Source organism: Polyergus mexicanus, unplaced genomic scaffold, assembly GCF_030449975.1.
Source record: "Polyergus mexicanus isolate NDT 795.1 unplaced genomic scaffold, iyPolMexi1.0 SCAF_5, whole genome shotgun sequence".
Classification (NCBI taxonomy): Eukaryota; Metazoa; Arthropoda; class Insecta; order Hymenoptera; family Formicidae; genus Polyergus; species Polyergus mexicanus.
In genome coordinates this window covers 2,957,650-2,976,155 of record NW_027223325.1, presented here as the reverse complement: position 1 = coordinate 2,976,155, position 18,506 = coordinate 2,957,650, and the positions used below count along the sequence as shown (strand labels likewise).

At 33.1% G+C, this 18,506-nt stretch overlaps 3 protein-coding genes and 1 long non-coding RNA gene across 11 annotated transcripts in view; 3 read left to right on the top strand and 1 right to left on the bottom strand.

Annotated features, from left to right (window-relative positions):
* Fstl5 (follistatin-like 5) overlaps positions 1 to 2,379 on the top strand; it is a 39,656-nt gene extending 37,277 nt beyond the window's left edge. For 2 of the 3 annotated variants that reach the window (XM_070296635.1, XM_070296634.1), the window contains exon 17: positions 95 to 2,378. In XM_070296635.1, coding sequence (XP_070152736.1) covers positions 95 to 324 — 230 coding nt within the window. In that variant the 3' untranslated portion in view covers positions 325 to 2,378. Of the gene's footprint in view, positions 1 to 94 lie in introns of all 3 variants that reach the window. The other variant, XM_070296636.1, reaches the window with a different exon arrangement.
* On the bottom strand, positions 2,138 to 10,808 carry LOC138933694 (ubiquitin carboxyl-terminal hydrolase 4). Of its 6 annotated transcripts, none has more exons than XM_070296626.1 (13): positions 10,598 to 10,808; positions 9,498 to 9,732; positions 9,225 to 9,430; positions 8,868 to 9,142; positions 8,530 to 8,788; positions 7,716 to 8,449; positions 7,004 to 7,276; positions 6,007 to 6,264; positions 5,052 to 5,360; positions 4,538 to 4,755; positions 3,822 to 3,938; positions 3,612 to 3,730; positions 2,138 to 3,315 (listed from the first exon to the last, which is right to left on the bottom strand). In XM_070296626.1, the coding sequence occupies exons 2-13, from the start codon at positions 9,704 to 9,706 to the stop codon at positions 3,143 to 3,145; spliced, it is 3,150 nt and encodes a 1,049-aa protein (XP_070152727.1). In that variant the 5' UTR covers positions 9,707 to 9,732; positions 10,598 to 10,808; the 3' UTR covers positions 2,138 to 3,142. The 6 variants fall into 6 exon arrangements, with proteins under 6 accessions (XP_070152727.1, XP_070152731.1, XP_070152730.1 ...); XM_070296630.1 differs by having other exon boundaries at positions 9,231 to 9,430; XM_070296629.1 differs by having other exon boundaries at positions 8,868 to 9,145; positions 9,231 to 9,430; positions 10,598 to 10,807.
* Positions 10,809 to 11,338: 530 nt separating this feature from the next.
* LOC138933403 (uncharacterized) lies at positions 11,339 to 12,024 on the top strand. Its single transcript, XR_011446963.1, has 3 exons — positions 11,339 to 11,371; positions 11,456 to 11,633; positions 11,783 to 12,024. It is a non-coding gene; the product is annotated as an uncharacterized lncRNA (long non-coding RNA).
* Positions 12,025 to 12,743: 719 nt separating this feature from the next.
* LOC138933402 (lipase 3) lies at positions 12,744 to 17,821 on the top strand. Its single transcript, XM_070296071.1, has 8 exons — positions 12,744 to 12,903; positions 12,993 to 13,655; positions 15,317 to 15,638; positions 16,024 to 16,138; positions 16,217 to 16,463; positions 16,534 to 16,786; positions 16,970 to 17,112; positions 17,462 to 17,821. The coding sequence occupies exons 2-8, from the start codon at positions 13,614 to 13,616 to the stop codon at positions 17,609 to 17,611; spliced, it is 1,272 nt and encodes a 423-aa protein (XP_070152172.1). The 5' UTR covers positions 12,744 to 12,903; positions 12,993 to 13,613; the 3' UTR covers positions 17,612 to 17,821.
* Positions 17,822 to 18,506: the final 685 nt, after the last annotated feature.

Here is an 18,506-nt window from a genome sequence, read left to right as displayed (position 1 = left end):
CAATTTTTTCTAGAGAATGCAAGATTACTATTCACCCGATTACTCCTTTATAAACTGATCAAATAGAAACTAATACGCGCGTATAACTTTACAGGCAAAGTGGAAATGATAACAGGTGTGGGAAAGGCAACACCACCACACCTCACCAAATGGGGTAATCCGAATAGACCTATAATACAAAGCGGTATATTTGGTCGATATATGGTAAGCCCGTCCAACCAGGCGCTCTTTGTTCTCAACGGAGAGACTCGCACGGTGAATTGTGAGATTGGTGGCCTTATACATCCCGGCGCGATTGTTTGGTTTACCGTTTCACTGCGTTAACGAACGTAGCTACGCGACAACGACAATACGAGACATACGTATATAAATTGAACATAGGTATCGAGCGGTTACCAAAGCCAGTATCAAGAAGCTTTAGATGAAATTAAGAAATATACATAGAGATCAATGGCGGTGTTAAGAGTGCCTTCATCTTCTCTAAGTATTAATTTTCATAATGGACGTATCGCACAGATATTTCCGCATTTTATGTCTATATCATATTTGAAAAGAAAATAGCAATACTATTTCAAAACAAAATGTAACGAGATAAAAGATCAGATTATAATTAAAATTTATATATTATATTTATGATAAAATTTTTAATTTATATATTATATCTATTCTCACGCACATTTTTTAATTAATAAACAAGTAATAAATATGTACTCGAATAAATGTACTGTGTAACATATATATAATTGTCACACATTAATGACGTATTAAATTATTTAATTTTATGTATGAATAAAATATTAATCCAAGTAAAAAATTGAAAGAGTGAATATAAAACATTGGAAAAAGATTGTACAGTTTTTAAACTAATCGTTAATTTAAAAGAATAGAAAAATTCAGAAATTTAAAGAACAATTCTTATCACGCAACATATGCGATTATACATAATAAGTAATCCGAATAAATAAATTAATGGAAATTGTTTTTTATGCATTATTATTCAAATGAATTGAATTAATTTCATAATCATCTGGAAAATAATCCAAATTTTTAGAATATGCGATAATTAATGAAAGTAAAATATGCATATTATCAATACATACCAAATATCAACTGTCAAACTATTAAATACATATTATGTTATGAACATAATTGCTGTTTCCTTGATTTGCAAGCAATTCTAATGCACACGAATAAATTCAATCAGAAATCGATATATTTCCAGCAAGAATTTTGGACTTGGATTTTTGCAATGTTTAAAAAAAATTATCTCTATATTTATTCGTAATAATTAAAAACCGACGATTGATGTGAGGTATATTGTATTCTCTTGCATATTTATAGTATCAAAACTTGAAATTTTTTCAATCTTTTATCTAAATACGATACATTCGTTCTGAAAATATTTATCTAGAGAAGATGAAAACATTACGCATGTCATAAAGTTGAGTGTGTGAGAATAACGAGTAATAGGGAAACGAAGGACAGAGATGGCTATAATAGAAAAACGAGAAACATAACGAAACGCTATATATAACGTAAACATAACATAAATATAAAAGAATAAACAAGTTATTATTAAATGTACAGCAAAGTGCGCGTATTGAGTAGAGCAGATGCACTCGTAAGAATGGCCGATTAAGAAAAATACATACTATTAAAAATTTTTTTTTTTAAATACGCGCATATAATTTATATCTGATTATATTTACTTACTATATCAATTTTGTTTAAATTGCTAATTGCTATATTTCTGCATATATATACAAACCGACAAATTTATATCTTTATTATTGTTTAGACATCACTAAAACGCTAATTGTAGTCCTTTTGTTCAAATGCATTTAACTATCGTCTACTGTACATTACTTTGCATAGAATAAAGAAATTATGTACGTTATTATATATATTTCGATAAAAATGTATGATTACCTTAGGGTGCCATTATACATCCAAGAGAATTCATTATAGAGTTTAGAAGGCCAGGTCTGCTAGATTCGCGTCTTATGATTCGAAAAAATTGCTGTAAGACGACGGTAATAGAGTTCTTTTATACCAGAAAAAAAGAAAAAGAAAGAAAGAAAAAAGATATCGGAAACCTCCCCCGCCCCCCCCCCCGCAAGTTGGTTTTAAAATGAATAAAACTTTGAAAATCATTTCTGGTTGCGCATACACACATACATATATATAATAACGTTACAACATAGTTATTAAAACAATTTATATAGCAATCTGCGCGTGAAACATCAGTATTATATCGATGCTGTGCTGATACGAGCGCATATTGAACTGCGATTAGTGTGTATCTTGTAATAAAATTGCAATATATAACTAATTTAATAAATAATCCATAAACGTAATTGCGTTTCATAAAATGTGTTTAATATTTTATCTTGCTTTATAACCCTCCATGTTTTCTCACTTAACGATAACGAAAGAATATCAGATAAGCGCAACATTTTGCTATTCATGAGCAAAATCCTCTCGTTTCTCAGATTCGAATAAAAGAAGGGAGCAAGGCGAGGCGTAACGTTCCGCCGTTGCGAGCCATAATTTAAATCTGATTTCAAGTGTATGATGTTCATCTTTATTCGCTAATAAATTACGTGTTTAGAATTCTTGAGTTCTACATTTAACCGTCTACTGTACAAATTCGACATACGTTTACAATATATGCAATACAAATATGTTCAGTTCTCTCTTTGAATTCATAAAACAGGTCAGGCCTAAGCTGCACTAGTGCAGAATCTCATCGGCAGACACATTCTCTCTTCATTACATAATAATTGCATAACCATCACGAAAGAAATTCACAGGCAATGGCTGTCGATATTTCATATAATCCAGCGCAAATCAACACGCAGCGTATCAGAGCCGCGGTCCGTTGCGCTAAATACAACTTTAGCAAAGTAGAAGAGAGGGAGATACACAGGGGAAATAGAAGCGCAAAATACATAAAGGGAAAAATTGCAAACGTATGAGAAATACACGAGTAAACGTTCGTGATGAAAAACACGTGGAAGAACACAAAATATTAATTTCCCCTTCCGTTACACTTCATCCTTTTCTTTGTCACTATCCCCAATTGTCCCTCCTCCATTTGATCGACATGTTCTATCGGCTATCAAGTTAAATACACCACTTGTTATATATTGCACGGTTTCAAGTTGGTCCCTTGTCGACTATAAAACAGTATATATGCGTTGCTGAAATCCTCATCTTGAGGCTTTTGTTTGCTCGTAATCTCATCATTATAATAATACCACACATCCGTGCGAGGATTCTTCGCATACGCCGTATAATGGCCCGCAGAAACGCCTGAAATTTCGATAATATTGCTTGCACATTCGTAAACATCGTACATTTAAATGCACATATAAATTAAATCTTTAGTTTAGAAAGAAAATTACTTAAAAATATTTTTAGATAAAGTTCTCCCATATACACAATTCTGACATTTATGCAGAATAAAATTCTTTCTAAATTATATTGAAAATCATTAATTCAATTAAAAACCACTAAATTAAATTCCAAAACTATTAAATTAAATTGAAAGCCATTAATTCAAATGAAAATCACTACCATTTTTAGACATAATTTAAGGTCTTACACACCTCCAAAGTGGCACACGCAGGCATAGAGATCATAAAGGTGGCGTCCCACACTTAGACCCACCAAAGGGAATGTAACCTTGTCGTCCAGCTTCATGCTCGCGCATTCATAAAACACGAATCTACAATCAATTAAAAACAATGCTTAAACTATAATAGTAGATATTTTTAATCTACCAATGTAGCGTAATACATGATGATTCTTATACATACCGTTTAAGATATACAATAAGGAACTTGGGATATCGATGTACTGTAAGCGTTTTTGTAGCACATTGGTTACATCCACATTTCGGACAGAACCAAGGGTTATGTTCATCTAAAGTTTCGCTAAAAGCATCAAAAATATGATATATTAAACACGACAAAATACAACACACATACTGATCATATATTCTAATATATAAAATTGTTTTCAATATTGCGTATTTTGTATTTATTGAATTTAACACTTTCAAAATATGGATTAATTCTATTTGTTTATAGAACTTTTGTCCTTTTTATTTTGTATTCTGCTTCTAAAACATTTTCTGAAGAATTTTAATACTGTCATTAACTTTTAATACTTATTTTTTCGATATGAAAGAAGCGTTAAGCAGTTTGCAGCACTCATTAAGTTTACTAATAGTGGTAAAAAATCGAAACATTGATTAGATGCTACAGTAATGATGACTTTTCGCGTTTCTCCATATCGAAAATATGTTAACAAAAAGTTTTCATTTATTTATACTTGCATTTTTCACTAAGTATGATAATTTACACTATTGCATCTCTAAAAAACAGACGGTCAAAGTATTAAACAAAATATTTTATAACAGTTCAATTAACAGTAATGTATGCAAGATATCATTACCATAATATTTATCTTGCTCACTCAAGAAAAGCCTAAATTAGCATAGTTAAAAAAATAACTCATAGAAAACAATTACCTCTGACTAAACGCTTGAAGGCAATCATAAAGCGATAGTGGATGATGCGGTCGTTGTTTACTGACGCTAACATGATCAATAGGATGCAGAATCTTAGGAACATACTCGGTATAACGAACCGCAAGCGTATCACCATTTTGCAGCGCGACCATCCCCGTTTCAGGCACGCTACATCCTGTACAATGCGCGGTATACATACATCGTGAACAATGATGACCCTGCAACAAATGTTCGTCTTTCTTTCGAGATATGGCAATATATTTAATAATTTAGAATTATACTATCGATTCTCATATTGAAGAACATTTGAATATCAACAATCATGTTACGTTCTAATTATTTAACTGCTATATTCTTCATATTCCAAATAATGTATTTAATTATGCATTCTGATTAAATAAGCGATCAATCATCATATTAATAAGCAAATAATTTTTTTTTTAATTTGCACTTTGCCATAAAGAAAAATTAAGTACATATCTTGTATATTTTAGACGAGATAAAGATATCTCACCTGTCCATCAACGAAATGAATTGTGTAGCGTCCTTCGTGCGGCATATTTCTTTTGACGATATCGTATAGATCCCGCGCGTTCACTCTCGATGGGAGTCGTATCAAATGCGGATAACCGAAGAGCTTCGTACCTTTGCGATTGTTCGTCGTTTCGTTCGTCGTGTCGTGCCTTAACACCAAAGGTACGTTCAAAATACGTACAACAGGTCTTGGCCGACCCGTTTGATCTATCTTCGTAAATGATGAAGCCGTCACGTATGTGGAACACATCGGACATGTTTGCGGCTCTGTTTGATTCTTGAAATAATTCTGTAATAAAGTAATGCAAGTTTCGCTTAAAAACCGGTTTCAATTCGGTGAAATTGTAAACTTTTATTTTCGCTAAAATCCCCATGAGATACCTAATAAATAACAATATGAAATAAAACCCCTCAGATAAGTGGCAGCATCAGATTAGTCTGAATTGAGTTCCAGGTATGAATTATACCAGGCTTTTGGATTATACTAAAATAGCGGATCGTACGAGATTCCAACTTTTCGTTTCCAGTCGTCTCTGCTGTTAAAAAAGCGTCCCTGACATTTGGAAAACGTAAAGCTATTTCTGGTTCTCATACGTATCATTGCGATACCGTCCGTCTAGAACGTTTAACGATCTTATCTCAGACCTTCCCGGGATGAAGTATGGCAACGTATGCCTCGTTTGTACATCCCCTCCATTAGATTGAAACTGCCAGTTTTTTCATCATTGGGGTGATTACAATTGCAATCGATCATGATAAAAAACAAAGAAATAGCAGATATATTCAATGCTAATTATTGTATTTTAATTGAACGAAAAGAAAGAATTATAACAATCCACAAATGGCAGTAAACAAATATATTAATATAAGTGATCGCATCATTTTGTTAGATATATTTTGACTTTATTTTACTTTGAATAAGATAATAGACTCACCTCAATGCAAGGGTCGCAAATAATAAAGTTACAGCTATTCCCATTGTGCCTCTTCAAATCGCCATCTAATTCCTCAAGACAGATCATGCATGGTACCTCCTCGCCTGTTATCGTACATTTCTGGGAAGAATCCATCTCCATTGGACGATCCCCGCCCCCATCAGACACTGAAGTATACGCATCGGGAGGTTCCGTGAGTTCAAAGGCGTATATCGATCGATTCGTATCATTGATGTGTCTCAAGAGTGTATTGTCATCCTTAAATTTAAAACCTTGATGTAGAATCCAACAGTGAGTGATGTTCCCGCCTAAGTACGATAAGCTACAGCAAGCAAGTAATTCCCGATACCTATGGTGCAAGGGGAAAATAATATATAGTAAGAAAGCAACAACGGTAAAAGACCGATAGCGTTGGCAAAATTATAACAGAGCAATTGAAGTGACGAAAGAAAGGAAGAATAAAGAGAAGAATCTGTGCGACGGAATGTAGCCCCGTAACTATATCTTCACGCTACGAGAATGTTCTTCCATAGAGTTTCTCTAGGAGAATGGTATCGGCGATAATCGATCCTATTCGAATATACCACCTTCTTAACTCTCCAAAATTATTTTCTAACAGCGTGCATTATGTCTTGACTCGCATAGAATTCGATTATGAAGCAATAATTAAATCCTAAATTTTTATTTAGGGATCAATCTTATTCAGAATCAATAATTTTAGTGTAGTTAATGCTAAATTCCTGTAAAAGATAATAGCAATGCTACTGAAGACCTTTATATAAATCAAATATAATTAAATCTAAATCTAAATTTAATATATATTTAACTAATTTATTCGCAATTGCTGTAATTCACAGTATGACACAATTTTCATTATATACATTTCCAAAATAAATATATAATTATAACTAGAAATGATCACTAATACAAAAGCAAAAACTCCTTTAAAATAAGTTTATATTAAAAGTGTAAAAGAAACGTATTTTTTCGTACCTACCAGAATCTTCGCTATGTGATTTTCTAGAACCTCTGCAAGTGCAATGTTCGTCACCGAGATATTCTCCTTGCCGAGTGTTTTTAATAATTCTTCTTTTAATTTCCCAATTCGCGATTGCTTGTTTAAGGAAACGACGCATCTCATAGGTTGATCACCATTTGCAGGAACATATGTGACATTCAATTGTCTCTCCATCGCATGAGGTAAGGGTACCGATAGATACATAAAAGGTTCATATGTAACAGAAACGTGGTTACAAACCGAGCATACAACCTGTAAATATATTCAAAACGTAAATATTCGGCACATCGCAGATAAAGCATTTTAAAACCATCAAATATCTTTTTAATTAGATTTTTCGATCAAGTTGATTCTAAATTAATCAAAGAATTAATCACTAAAAATATATTCATTAATTTTGGCACTTTTTGGAATAATCTAAACAAAAAATTTTAATCAAAATAATATATATACAGGGTGTCTGAAAATTCGCGCAACACCCTGTATATACTTGCAGAAAACTGTAATACTATATGTAATCGTGATTGTAGTAGTAGAATGAAGCCTGCTTTTTATCTTTTTTAAGGCAGGATGGAAAATTTACTACAATTTAATATAGGAGACTTTTTACAGCAAGTACCGATGATTTGCGGTATCTCCCCAACGCATAGTCTCCCGCATAAACAAATGATATTATTTGCAATATTCTTACCGTGCTCTTAAACTGGCCTTGGAAAGTGTCAACGATGATACTTTTATTGGATCGCAAATGCTTCACCCAGTGCTTATCTGCCTCGATCTCTTCTTGCGCAGCGATAGCACCAGAACCATAATTTTGTGGAATCCGTGAACACTGAATATTCTCGTTACTGAGACTGTCATGCTTATGATTCTTCTCCTGATCGTCTAATCTCATGCGTTTCACGTTACACTTCTCCAGACCGCTATCATACTCGATACCGGAACTATTGGACGCGTGATCGAGACTACCGTTGACCTTCTGAACGTTCACTTCTTTTATGCGTTTGATACTGACACTTTTATTATCAAAGTCGTGATTCTCCACAAGATTCGAATTATCTAACGGCATCCTGCGGACATTGTCCTTTGGAAATTTCTGCGAGTCATAATGGATCTCATTATTACACTCTTGTTGCGTTACTAAGAAATTAGCGTTACTAGTTTTAGCTTCTTTGTGAATATCATATAAGCCACCATACTGCGGCACCGTTTTTGATAATTCGATCAATGTGTCTAATCTCAAAGAGCGCGTCGGAGTGGCTTCATTTGTGCCTTCTTCGTTCACTTTGTTGTGAATAAAAGTATTCGATCTCCCCTCGATGATTTCATCTGAATCTAGTGTTTCCTCGTCCTCCTCTCCATTTAACGGTGAATCTCTCGGTGAATTCGTGATACTATCGAGCTCTCCCATCGACGAATCAAAGTCTTATAAAATATTAAAAAATGATATTCAAGATACAATCTCTCAAAAGCAGTAGTTCTACATACATCATATAGTCTCTTACCTCTTGGTGATCCAGCCATAGTTACATTGGGACTATTTGGACATTCTGGTGATAAGCATTCATAAATTTCCAAAAGTTCTGAATTAGGATTAGCCGTGGCAGTGACAGGGGAAAGGGTCTTTCTTGAATTTTCTATAGAGTTAAAAGAATTGGCAGTGGTTGTAGACAATGGAACTTGACAGTTCTTGGCACACTTTGCTGTATTCATTTGCTCATGGAGGGAATCCAATAGAAGCGCCAGAAATTCTTGACAATCATGCTGTTAAATACATACAACACAATTTCATACTGGAAAATAATTGATAAATGATTGAATATGCAACCAATTACACACTTACCTGCCTATAATCCTTAAATTGTGAATGGTAAGCACCTAAAGTCTGCTTAAATTCTGTCGGTCTGAGTACACTATATCTTCCAGACCACATTTTCCCAAGGAGTACACTAAAGTGTGCCATTAATGATCCAGGCGGAGGCAGTTTTTCTCCTCTCTGCTGTAAATCCAAGAAATGTCGTAGGACAGGTGGAGTCGCGGTCAAACATTGCAACCCAGCTGCCATAAAACAGGTATTACCCAAGTTACGAAGACCACACACACCTGCAGGCAAGACTACTTCTGAAAATATATGTAAAGAAAGAATAAATATATGTTATGTATATGATGATTTTTATATTTCAAACATTACATTACATACACTCACCCAATGGCGAGTCGTCATGAGAATCTCCAGCTTCCGCAAAAAGATTGTTAAGCGCTGGTGTGCCAGGTGGCAGAAATGGACCGTGTTCTATGCCAGTCCCAGAATCAATTGGATCAGCACCAACATCCGAGAAATCATTTAATCCAGGTGGCGGAGGAAGAGGAATTGCATAATCTGATGTTGAACTGTTTGCTTCAGTCCTGTAAAGACATTTAAGATTAGATTCTTGATACATATTATTCTAAAGTTATAGAGGCAAACATATACCATGTATCTTCAATGCCCATGTTAACTTCAGATGAAAGAGTTTTATCTTCTTGCAGCGTAAGAGCTTGATCCAAGGAAGAAGTTAAAGGGCTAAGGCCAGTCGATTCTAATACCTCCGATATCTCTGGGACGTCAGGCAGGTGAAAAATTCCAGATGTTCCAATCATTGAAATATCTTCAACTTCCGAAACATCCACCTTATTGTCCATTCAGATAGCAACACAAAGCGTACAATCTGTAATAAGAGTAAATTACAATATTAAATCTTGATCGCTCGCAAATAAAGCTTTATTTTGAGCGATACATTTTTAAAATGGTTTACCAGAAATTCATTTCGATATTATATAAAAACATTGTTCGCTAGACATAAATCTATATAAATTTCTTAATATAAAAGAAACAAATAACTTTAAAAATAATATATTAATATCGATAATATCAAATCGTAATCGATTATGTTACGATGTAATTGCAACGACACGAGTAATTTATGACATTATTTTTCGCGGACTCACGTTAATTAATTTCGATAATTGATACATTTATTAAAAGCAGAACAAGGAAGTTATATTAAGAACTTATCATTATAGGCGGGAAAGGAAAAGATTAGCATTCTAACGGAAGTTTGCATCGCTTCTACAACCAATACCGTAATTACAATCGAATCACATTAACCTAACCAGTTTTGTCAATCGCACCTCGTGCCTCGTGCGAAAGAGTCGAGATGAGAAAATAAGTTTTGCAAACACGCGCCTCGATTTTACGTCGCCGTCCTAACCTGATACTCTCCGATTCGGCGCGATCGTGCGACACTTATCGTACCGCGTTGCGTGCGCGATAAATTTTCGTCGATGTGTCGCGAATTCTTTTACAGCACGAGCGAGCGAGATGCGCGGGTGAAATTGACGAATTCGTTCAATATGGAAGAGAGAGCGAAATTCTCGAAAGTACGAACGGGCGCGAATAGGGATCGAGACGAACTGATCGCGAACGCGTCGCGATGACACCGCATTATCGCGTACGCGAGGACGCCGATGACGCCGTCGCTGACCTCGAGATGGCACGCGAAAAGATTCAGCGAGAGAGATCCGGCTACTTACTCGCACCGTGAAGAAAACGAGACCCGCACCCTACGAGATTTCTACACCGCCATTGCAGCCGCGCAGCGTGATACGCGCAGAACGTAGACTCGTGTACGGCAGTACGGCGCCTCAGGAAATGGAAGTGTTTTTGAATCCTCTCGACCGCAGAATCGCACACACCGCCGAAACAATCATGGCGGCCCCGCTTGACGACAAACCAGTGATGCGATGGGCTGCGTTCGAGAACGTCACCCATGTGCACCGAGTGTCCTTTTATTTTCGTTATTTACTGAAGGTTAAACAAAGATAGAACGACGTTCGTGCGCACACGGATGATATTCTCGAACGCACCCTTGCAATGGGAATAAAGTCGCGCATGCGCACTCAGCAAACGCTATGAATTCTCACTAATGTATATAATTCAATCAAATATAAAGCCCGTATCAGCCGTATGCATTGAAGATTGAGATTCAAGAAATTTGACCAATCAGGGTAAAGAAATTTTAGTTCCTTTTGTTCTTCATCAGTCAAATTCCAATCTTTAATCTTCAATTTTCAATGCGTAGTCTGAAACGGGCTTAAGATATCATTAAAGCCGGTATCCAGATTATATGCATTAAAGATTGAGGTTGAAGATTCAAAATTGAAATTTGACCAATCGGAATAAAGAAACTTTAGTCCCTTTCGTTCCGATTAGTTAAATTCCAATCTTTAATCTTCAATTTTTAATGCGTAGTCTGATACGGGCTTTACCCAGCACTTTACGCTTCCCATGATCGCCATGTTGGGCCTGTAACTGCTTATTTGTAACCTAAAATGTTTTAATAAAAATGTCTCGGGGATATTTAAAACGGGTTTTTTCTTTTTTGTTTTTAGAAAATAACATTACAAATATACTTTTTTCTCATTTGCGGTTCGCCGATTGCGGTTAGTTTGCACGTAGGATTCACTACGGAATCAACTAGGGCGCGTTTCACTTAACAACCGCAACACTCGCGAACATCATCTCTGCCCTTGTTTAACTTTCGATGAACAACAAAGATGAAATGATACCGTGAGTGTATTTAACGTACTTTTTTTCGTTCTCAAAGCCGTTACATACGTTATTACGATCAAAATCCGTTCAATCGAAAACATTATTAATGTAATATAACCTATGTATGTATATATATATATATATATATATACACACGTTGTTTTCAGGCAAGGCAATTGTTCCTAAATAGGAAAAGACGAGGTAGCGAATCCGATTGGCTACGCCATGTTGTTATTATATCTCTTTCAACTAATGTATCTATATTTTAACCAATAGCATTTCACACACGTGTACTTTAATGTTTAACTCTCATGCTGGGAATCTTTCTCGCACAGATTACATTTCTTTCGGTTATTTTTTTTATACTTTATGGTTTAATAAATAATCATAAATACAATAAATAAAGATTATTTTCACGGTTACGAGCACGATTTTTTATGCTAAGCGATTGTATCATTTTTCCAATTCTCAAGCGAACAACTTTTTATAATCCTATCAAAATCTAACTTAACAACGCTCAAGTTACAATATTTCGAAGGTTTATGAAACAATTTCTGAAAGGTAAATATATAAGAAATGTACGTATGTTTCGGTCCTAAAATAACGAGATTATAATCACGAATTATTGTATATTTTGTCATACATCCGTATTTTTGTAATTTATTATTATATATGTGGCCTATAATTAAAATTTGAATTCTCTTCAGATAATTTTATATAATCAAAAAAAAAAAAAGAGAAAGAAAGAGAAAAATTTTTGAATCTTTCATACTAATAACTTAAACATTATTTACTATAAAGACAATATATACATACATATATATTTAAATCGTGATAATATAAATTTAAAAAATTTGATTCATGATTTTATATTTTTTAAACTTTTTATGAATAAGTGAGTTTTTTTTTTAATATGTAATTTATTGCTTTTGATGCTGTACGGTAATATTACCTCGATTTATATTCTGATAAATACAATAATTAATATGTCATTTAAAAAAAAATTTATTTGATCGTTATCTTATCTTACCAACGCATTTTCCATGTATAATTAATTTCTTTCTTTATATAATTTCTTTTTACATAATAGTTTTTTTATTCATGTTTAGCAGATATTATAAACAGATAATACAAACAAATAAAATTTATTGCTTGTTGACTTCGTCATGAGTGACTGAGTCCAGTGAACGGCTGATATACACTTCTATGAATAGCGCGTAGAACATATTCGTCATCCCAGGATCGAAGTTGTGAAGGAAATAAATTAAATCGGTGAAATTGCGTCGATGTATGTATGTACACACACACACACATATATATATATATATACAATTAAAGAGAAGCTATTAAAATGTTACTAAAATAATATACTTTCAGTTAGCCTCATCAATGCATTATAGATCTTTTTCCTGAAGGATCTCTAATATTCTCGTTCCCGCTTTCACATCTCCTTATCTTGAGTATATACAGCCCTGTCAGCGCGTGTATATATGTATATATATATATACTGCGTAGATTATTTGCATTCACTCTGTAGACTCTGAACTCATGCTGACAGTTGGCGCACGTTTTTTTCTCACGTGCCTTCTATATAACAAGAACTCCGGCATTCGTTGAATTCGTACGTATGCGCGCGCATCGGCATAATCAAAAAACAACGCCTTTTTCGAAGCATGAGGATTCTCGTTCCGACACGACGTTGATAATATCCATCACTAATTGCGACACGAATTTTTCGGAGTGGAGGAAGACGAGCCTTTCACCGCGTGTTTCTTTTTCAAACGCGCAGAGACTCCATTCCTTCCGCGGCGCACGATTTCGCGGGTCGCTTTCTCAGAAGAGTCTCACGTGAGTTGCGTCTCGAGGAAAAAAAAAGTGAGAAGAGAAAATACGAAAGGTGGAAGAACAAACGATCACGCATGTTTCCATAAAAAAAAAAAAAAATTGTTCTGCGAGAGACCTGCAAATTTTATGTCGCGGTGCTGATATCGCGACGGCATGGACAAAGAAGCGAGTCAGGATGAGGTCCATATGACAACGGTAAGATACTCATCGACATCAACATTATCAGCATCATACTTCGATCTTAACGTCGGAGTAAACGCGCCACTATCGTACTTACATTATTTCCGGGAATATTAATGATAGATTAGTGACTGACATGTCACACGTGAACTCATCAATTGTCAAAAGCTATATCGTACGTCTGTATGAGTTCGGCAAATTAAGTGTACAATTGGCTAAATTGCGATTTACGATATTGATTGAAGAATCATGAGAAATAAATTTCTCAGTAAATGTATATATTTATGGGAAAGAATTTTTTTAGCGCAAAATATAATTTAATAAATCTTTGAGTTATTTTTAATTAATAAATTAACTGATCTCTCTCAAAATATTGTTTAAAAATTTATTATTTGAAACATTAACTAATTATCCTTTCTTGATTAATATTACGCAACTCTAATTTTGTTTAAAATTAATTGAACTTCTTATAATTTATAGCATTTAGACTTTTTATTTTAAATATTAATCTATTTATAATGATCAAATATCAAAAATCAACATATATATTTATAATAAATTTGAATCAAAACAAACAGATCCACATATACATATATATACATCAATATATATAACATATAAAATAGAATTCTATCGAGAACTCCGTTGCGAATTAGAGAGCATTTAAAGTGAGCTTTAACAGCATCCTATTGTGAACTTAATAATGCAATTGTACGATAATTTTTGCCGCTCTAATTTACAATATGTATACAATTACGTACATTGTTTCATAACAGATTGTACGTACAATTACGTGCAATAATTTCATAACAGACTTGCTTAACCTTGAGCAACACTGTTTAAATAATCCTCGCTTTCGAGCCGACATGAAATCCGTTTCCGGAATAGAAAACGTCACGTTTAGCGCGATATTTCATCAGCTAATTGAATAAACTTCTCAAGACACGTCACGGACTAAATTGAATTATTCCACTGTAAAATACTCGACAGTTGTATGTCACAAATCTCGGATCAATGTCAAGTGTGCTTTAGTTTTATAAATCGTATTTAATTCTTCATAGCGTTCGGTTATTTAATCTTTATGAGTCTTAACTTTCGACTTCTCCAACCAAACGCAACTATCGTTAAAGTTTAGCAAATGCTGTATACTTTTTTTACAACCTATAAAACATCACAATTAGAAGCAAAATGAAAAAAAAAAATGTTTTATTCATATATGCATATATACATATAAAGTAGCATGAATAATATTATTTATTGCAAATATTTCAATTTTAATGATATAAAGTAAATTTTTTGTAATAACTTTCATATATTTAAAAAAATATATATTTTATTAAAATTATATTTTATTAAAATTATGTTAGAGAATATAAACTTTTAAAATATATTTATGTATAATTTTGTTATTTTAGAGATAATTTCCACGAATTATCATTGCAAATATATGTTAAGCATTTCACCATTCAAATTAAACAATTTTAATATGTGTGCGTGAAGTTAAAGATTGAAAAACAATTTGAAAACAGCTAAAAAAATAATTCTTATATGCGCATCGAGTTGAATAAAATTTCATCACTTATATTATACAATTTTAGATTGATTAAAGTTATATGATTTAATGAATTAATGGAAATATAAAATCATTCATCGATAATTATTTTATACAATTGCAGCCTGAGCTGATCAAAATTCATGGTTACATACCCGAAACCCATCACGTTTGGACAGAGGATGGTTACTGCTTGAATATGCATCGTGTACTCTCATCCAGGGATCAAGTGTCAATAAAAGCTGACTCTATTACAAATACTGATACAGCCGCAATCGATAACAGCAGCGAAGATTCTAATTTGTCAACATCCTCCGATTGTCATCATGTTCTGACGGAACCCCTCGAATATTTCGGTGCAAATTCGAAATTACCAATTATTGTAAGCCACGGACTTATATCCAGTTCTGCAGATTGGGTGCTACTGGGACCTCACAAGGCTCTTGGTAATTACTCCTTTTATTAATTCTTTTTTTATCTTTTTATTTTTTTAATTATTTTTTTATCATGTATTTTTTTATTATTTATATTTTAGTCGCTCACACTAAATTATTTTTCCATGATTTCAACAAATTTAACGATCAACAAGGAGGATCTTATGGCCTGAAAATTATTTATTAGTATAATAATATAAATATCACAAATTTCAAATAATCGCGGGCTAGTAAGAGCCAGAACGCGAATGGTAGTGCGTCAGTTTCATAGAAAAATAAATTTTTTATGAAACTAAATATGTGCACAAAATTTACTTGGTGCTATACCAAGATTTTTAAAAATAATCTCAATATCAATATAAATATCATCTCTCTTATGTAACTTTTCATATCGCAGCTTATGTTCTTTGCGACAATGGATTTGATGTTTGGCTTCCGAACGCTCGTGGAAATACCTACTCCAAACACCATAAACAATACTCGATTAAAGACAAAGAATTTTGGGATTTTAGGTAATCAAGCAACTTTTTAAGCGATCTAAATATAAGAAATTATAGAAAATATAGAAAAAGTATACATTTCTCTTATAGTTGGCACGAGATCGGATATTACGATTTACCAGCGACGATAGATTATGTCTTAGAAAAGACTGGTCATTCCGAATTGTATTATATCGGTCACAGTCAGGGTACAACCACGTTTTACGTTATGATGAGCGAGAGACCTGAATATAATTCTAAGATCAAGGGGATGATAAGTTTGGCACCTATAGCGTTCTTATCGAATCAGAGAAGTCCACTCTTCAAGTGCCTCGTACATTTTAACGGTCTATTGGAGGTAATGTAATTTTCTAACTTCTTTTCCACGAGATTATGCCCTTATTACTCACCTTATAAACGTATTTCAGTGGGGCTCCTACTTTTTTAACTTTCTCCAATGGTTCCCGCGTAATAGCAGGTGGCAAGCACATATGGTTAGCACCGTTGTACGCAACGCTCCTTGCGCGGTGACGAAAGGCATCTGCAACTGTTGGTTTTACCTGATCGCCGGATTTGGTAGCGATCAGCTCGATAAATCCATGTTGCCCCTGATATTTGGACACTTTCCGGCAGGCGCTGCGATAAAACAAATCATTCATTTTGGTCAATTAATAATGTCCGGTAAGTAAGATAACATAGTACGCGTAAAAATGATATATCATAATATCTTTCACAAGTTTTCGCTAAACGCACCACCTTTTTGATACGTACATTTTTTTGGCAATCTACTTTAGGAAATAAAAGAAACAATTACATTTATGCTGAGACATCTTGTATATAATTTATAAATTGTTTGTTTTTCAGGCTCTTTTCGGAAATATGATCATGGCGTTAAAACGAACCTAAACCTTTATGGATCCACTCAACCACCCAAATATAATCTTGAAAGGATCAAAGTACCTGTGGCAATTTTTTATAGTGACAATGACTTTCTCACACATTATTCTGTAAGTTCTATATATAATCTTATCATTAAATTATATATTAAGATTGCATTTTATTTGTTTCTATTTTGTGTATGTTACACGCTTACGTTTTTTGATTTCAAAAATTATAAATTCTTCTGGAATGCAAAGAAATATTTGAAATATTTGAATTTCTTCACTTATTAACTAATATCTTAGAATGTTTATTTTAAGTCTTTTGCATCACAAAATATTTAATAATATAGAACAAATACGTTCTCGAAGAGTTCATGCGGAAATAAGATCTGGGATTAAAATGCGCACTCAAAGAGAGTGAATTAAAATCAGAATTTAATTTTTGTGAAAGTTTCACGTTTCGTAATTGTTTCAGGATGTTCAAAAATTGGTAAATAGATTACCAAACGTTATAGAAGTTAAAAAGATACCGTACGAAAAATTCAACCATATTGATTATTTGTGGGGCAAGGATGCGAGAACACTCCTATATAACCCCATTGTAAATGTGTTAAAGAAATTTTAATGTATATTGCAATAATATTTTAAATACTAAAACTATATAAAAGAAAAATTTCGATTTTTTTGCATCTACATTGTACGCATTAATCGATTCAATCAAACCAAGTATATATATAGAAAAGACTATCAAAAGCAGGAACAAGCAATGCGTATAATTAATAATTTTAATGACAATAGAATATAATATGTGATCTAATTTTTAAATATGATATTTTTTATGTAAATATATATAAGTCTATATACTATTTAAAAAACTTAATATATATACAAATATATATTATTTTTTGTATATGAAAATATTATTTAATATTTTATGTATAAATAAATTTGTGAAAATAAAGAAACTATATTTACAAGAAACACATTTAGTAATTTATAAAATACAAGCGAGATATCACTATCATTTTTGTATGTTCAAAAAAAAACGAAAAGATGACTTGATATATATACCGTATACATTTTATATAAACAATATATGTATATGCTATAAAGTATATGTATTGTATTTTTATATGAAAACTGCACATAGTCCTATGAATATTTAAATCCAATTAAATTTGTGGTTTATTCCAATGATGTAAAAGTTTCACAACTTTTACTTTGTCATCAGACCGACGACGCAGTAAATGCGTCGAGGGAATTGCATCATTACAACAACATACTTCATATAATGATAAACATGTTTCATGAAAAAGGTTTCGTTAATATGCAATAAACGCAAAACTCAATTTCATAACATGACGTAGCATTAATTACCGATAATGGAAAAGGGGATCTTGAATTTCGACGTAAGGCAGACGAGTTGACAAAGCCAGCATCACTGATTTGGACACATATATATTATTTATGTCATTCAGATGTGTAGAGACAAAGAAAAAAAAATTGAAAAAAATGCAAAA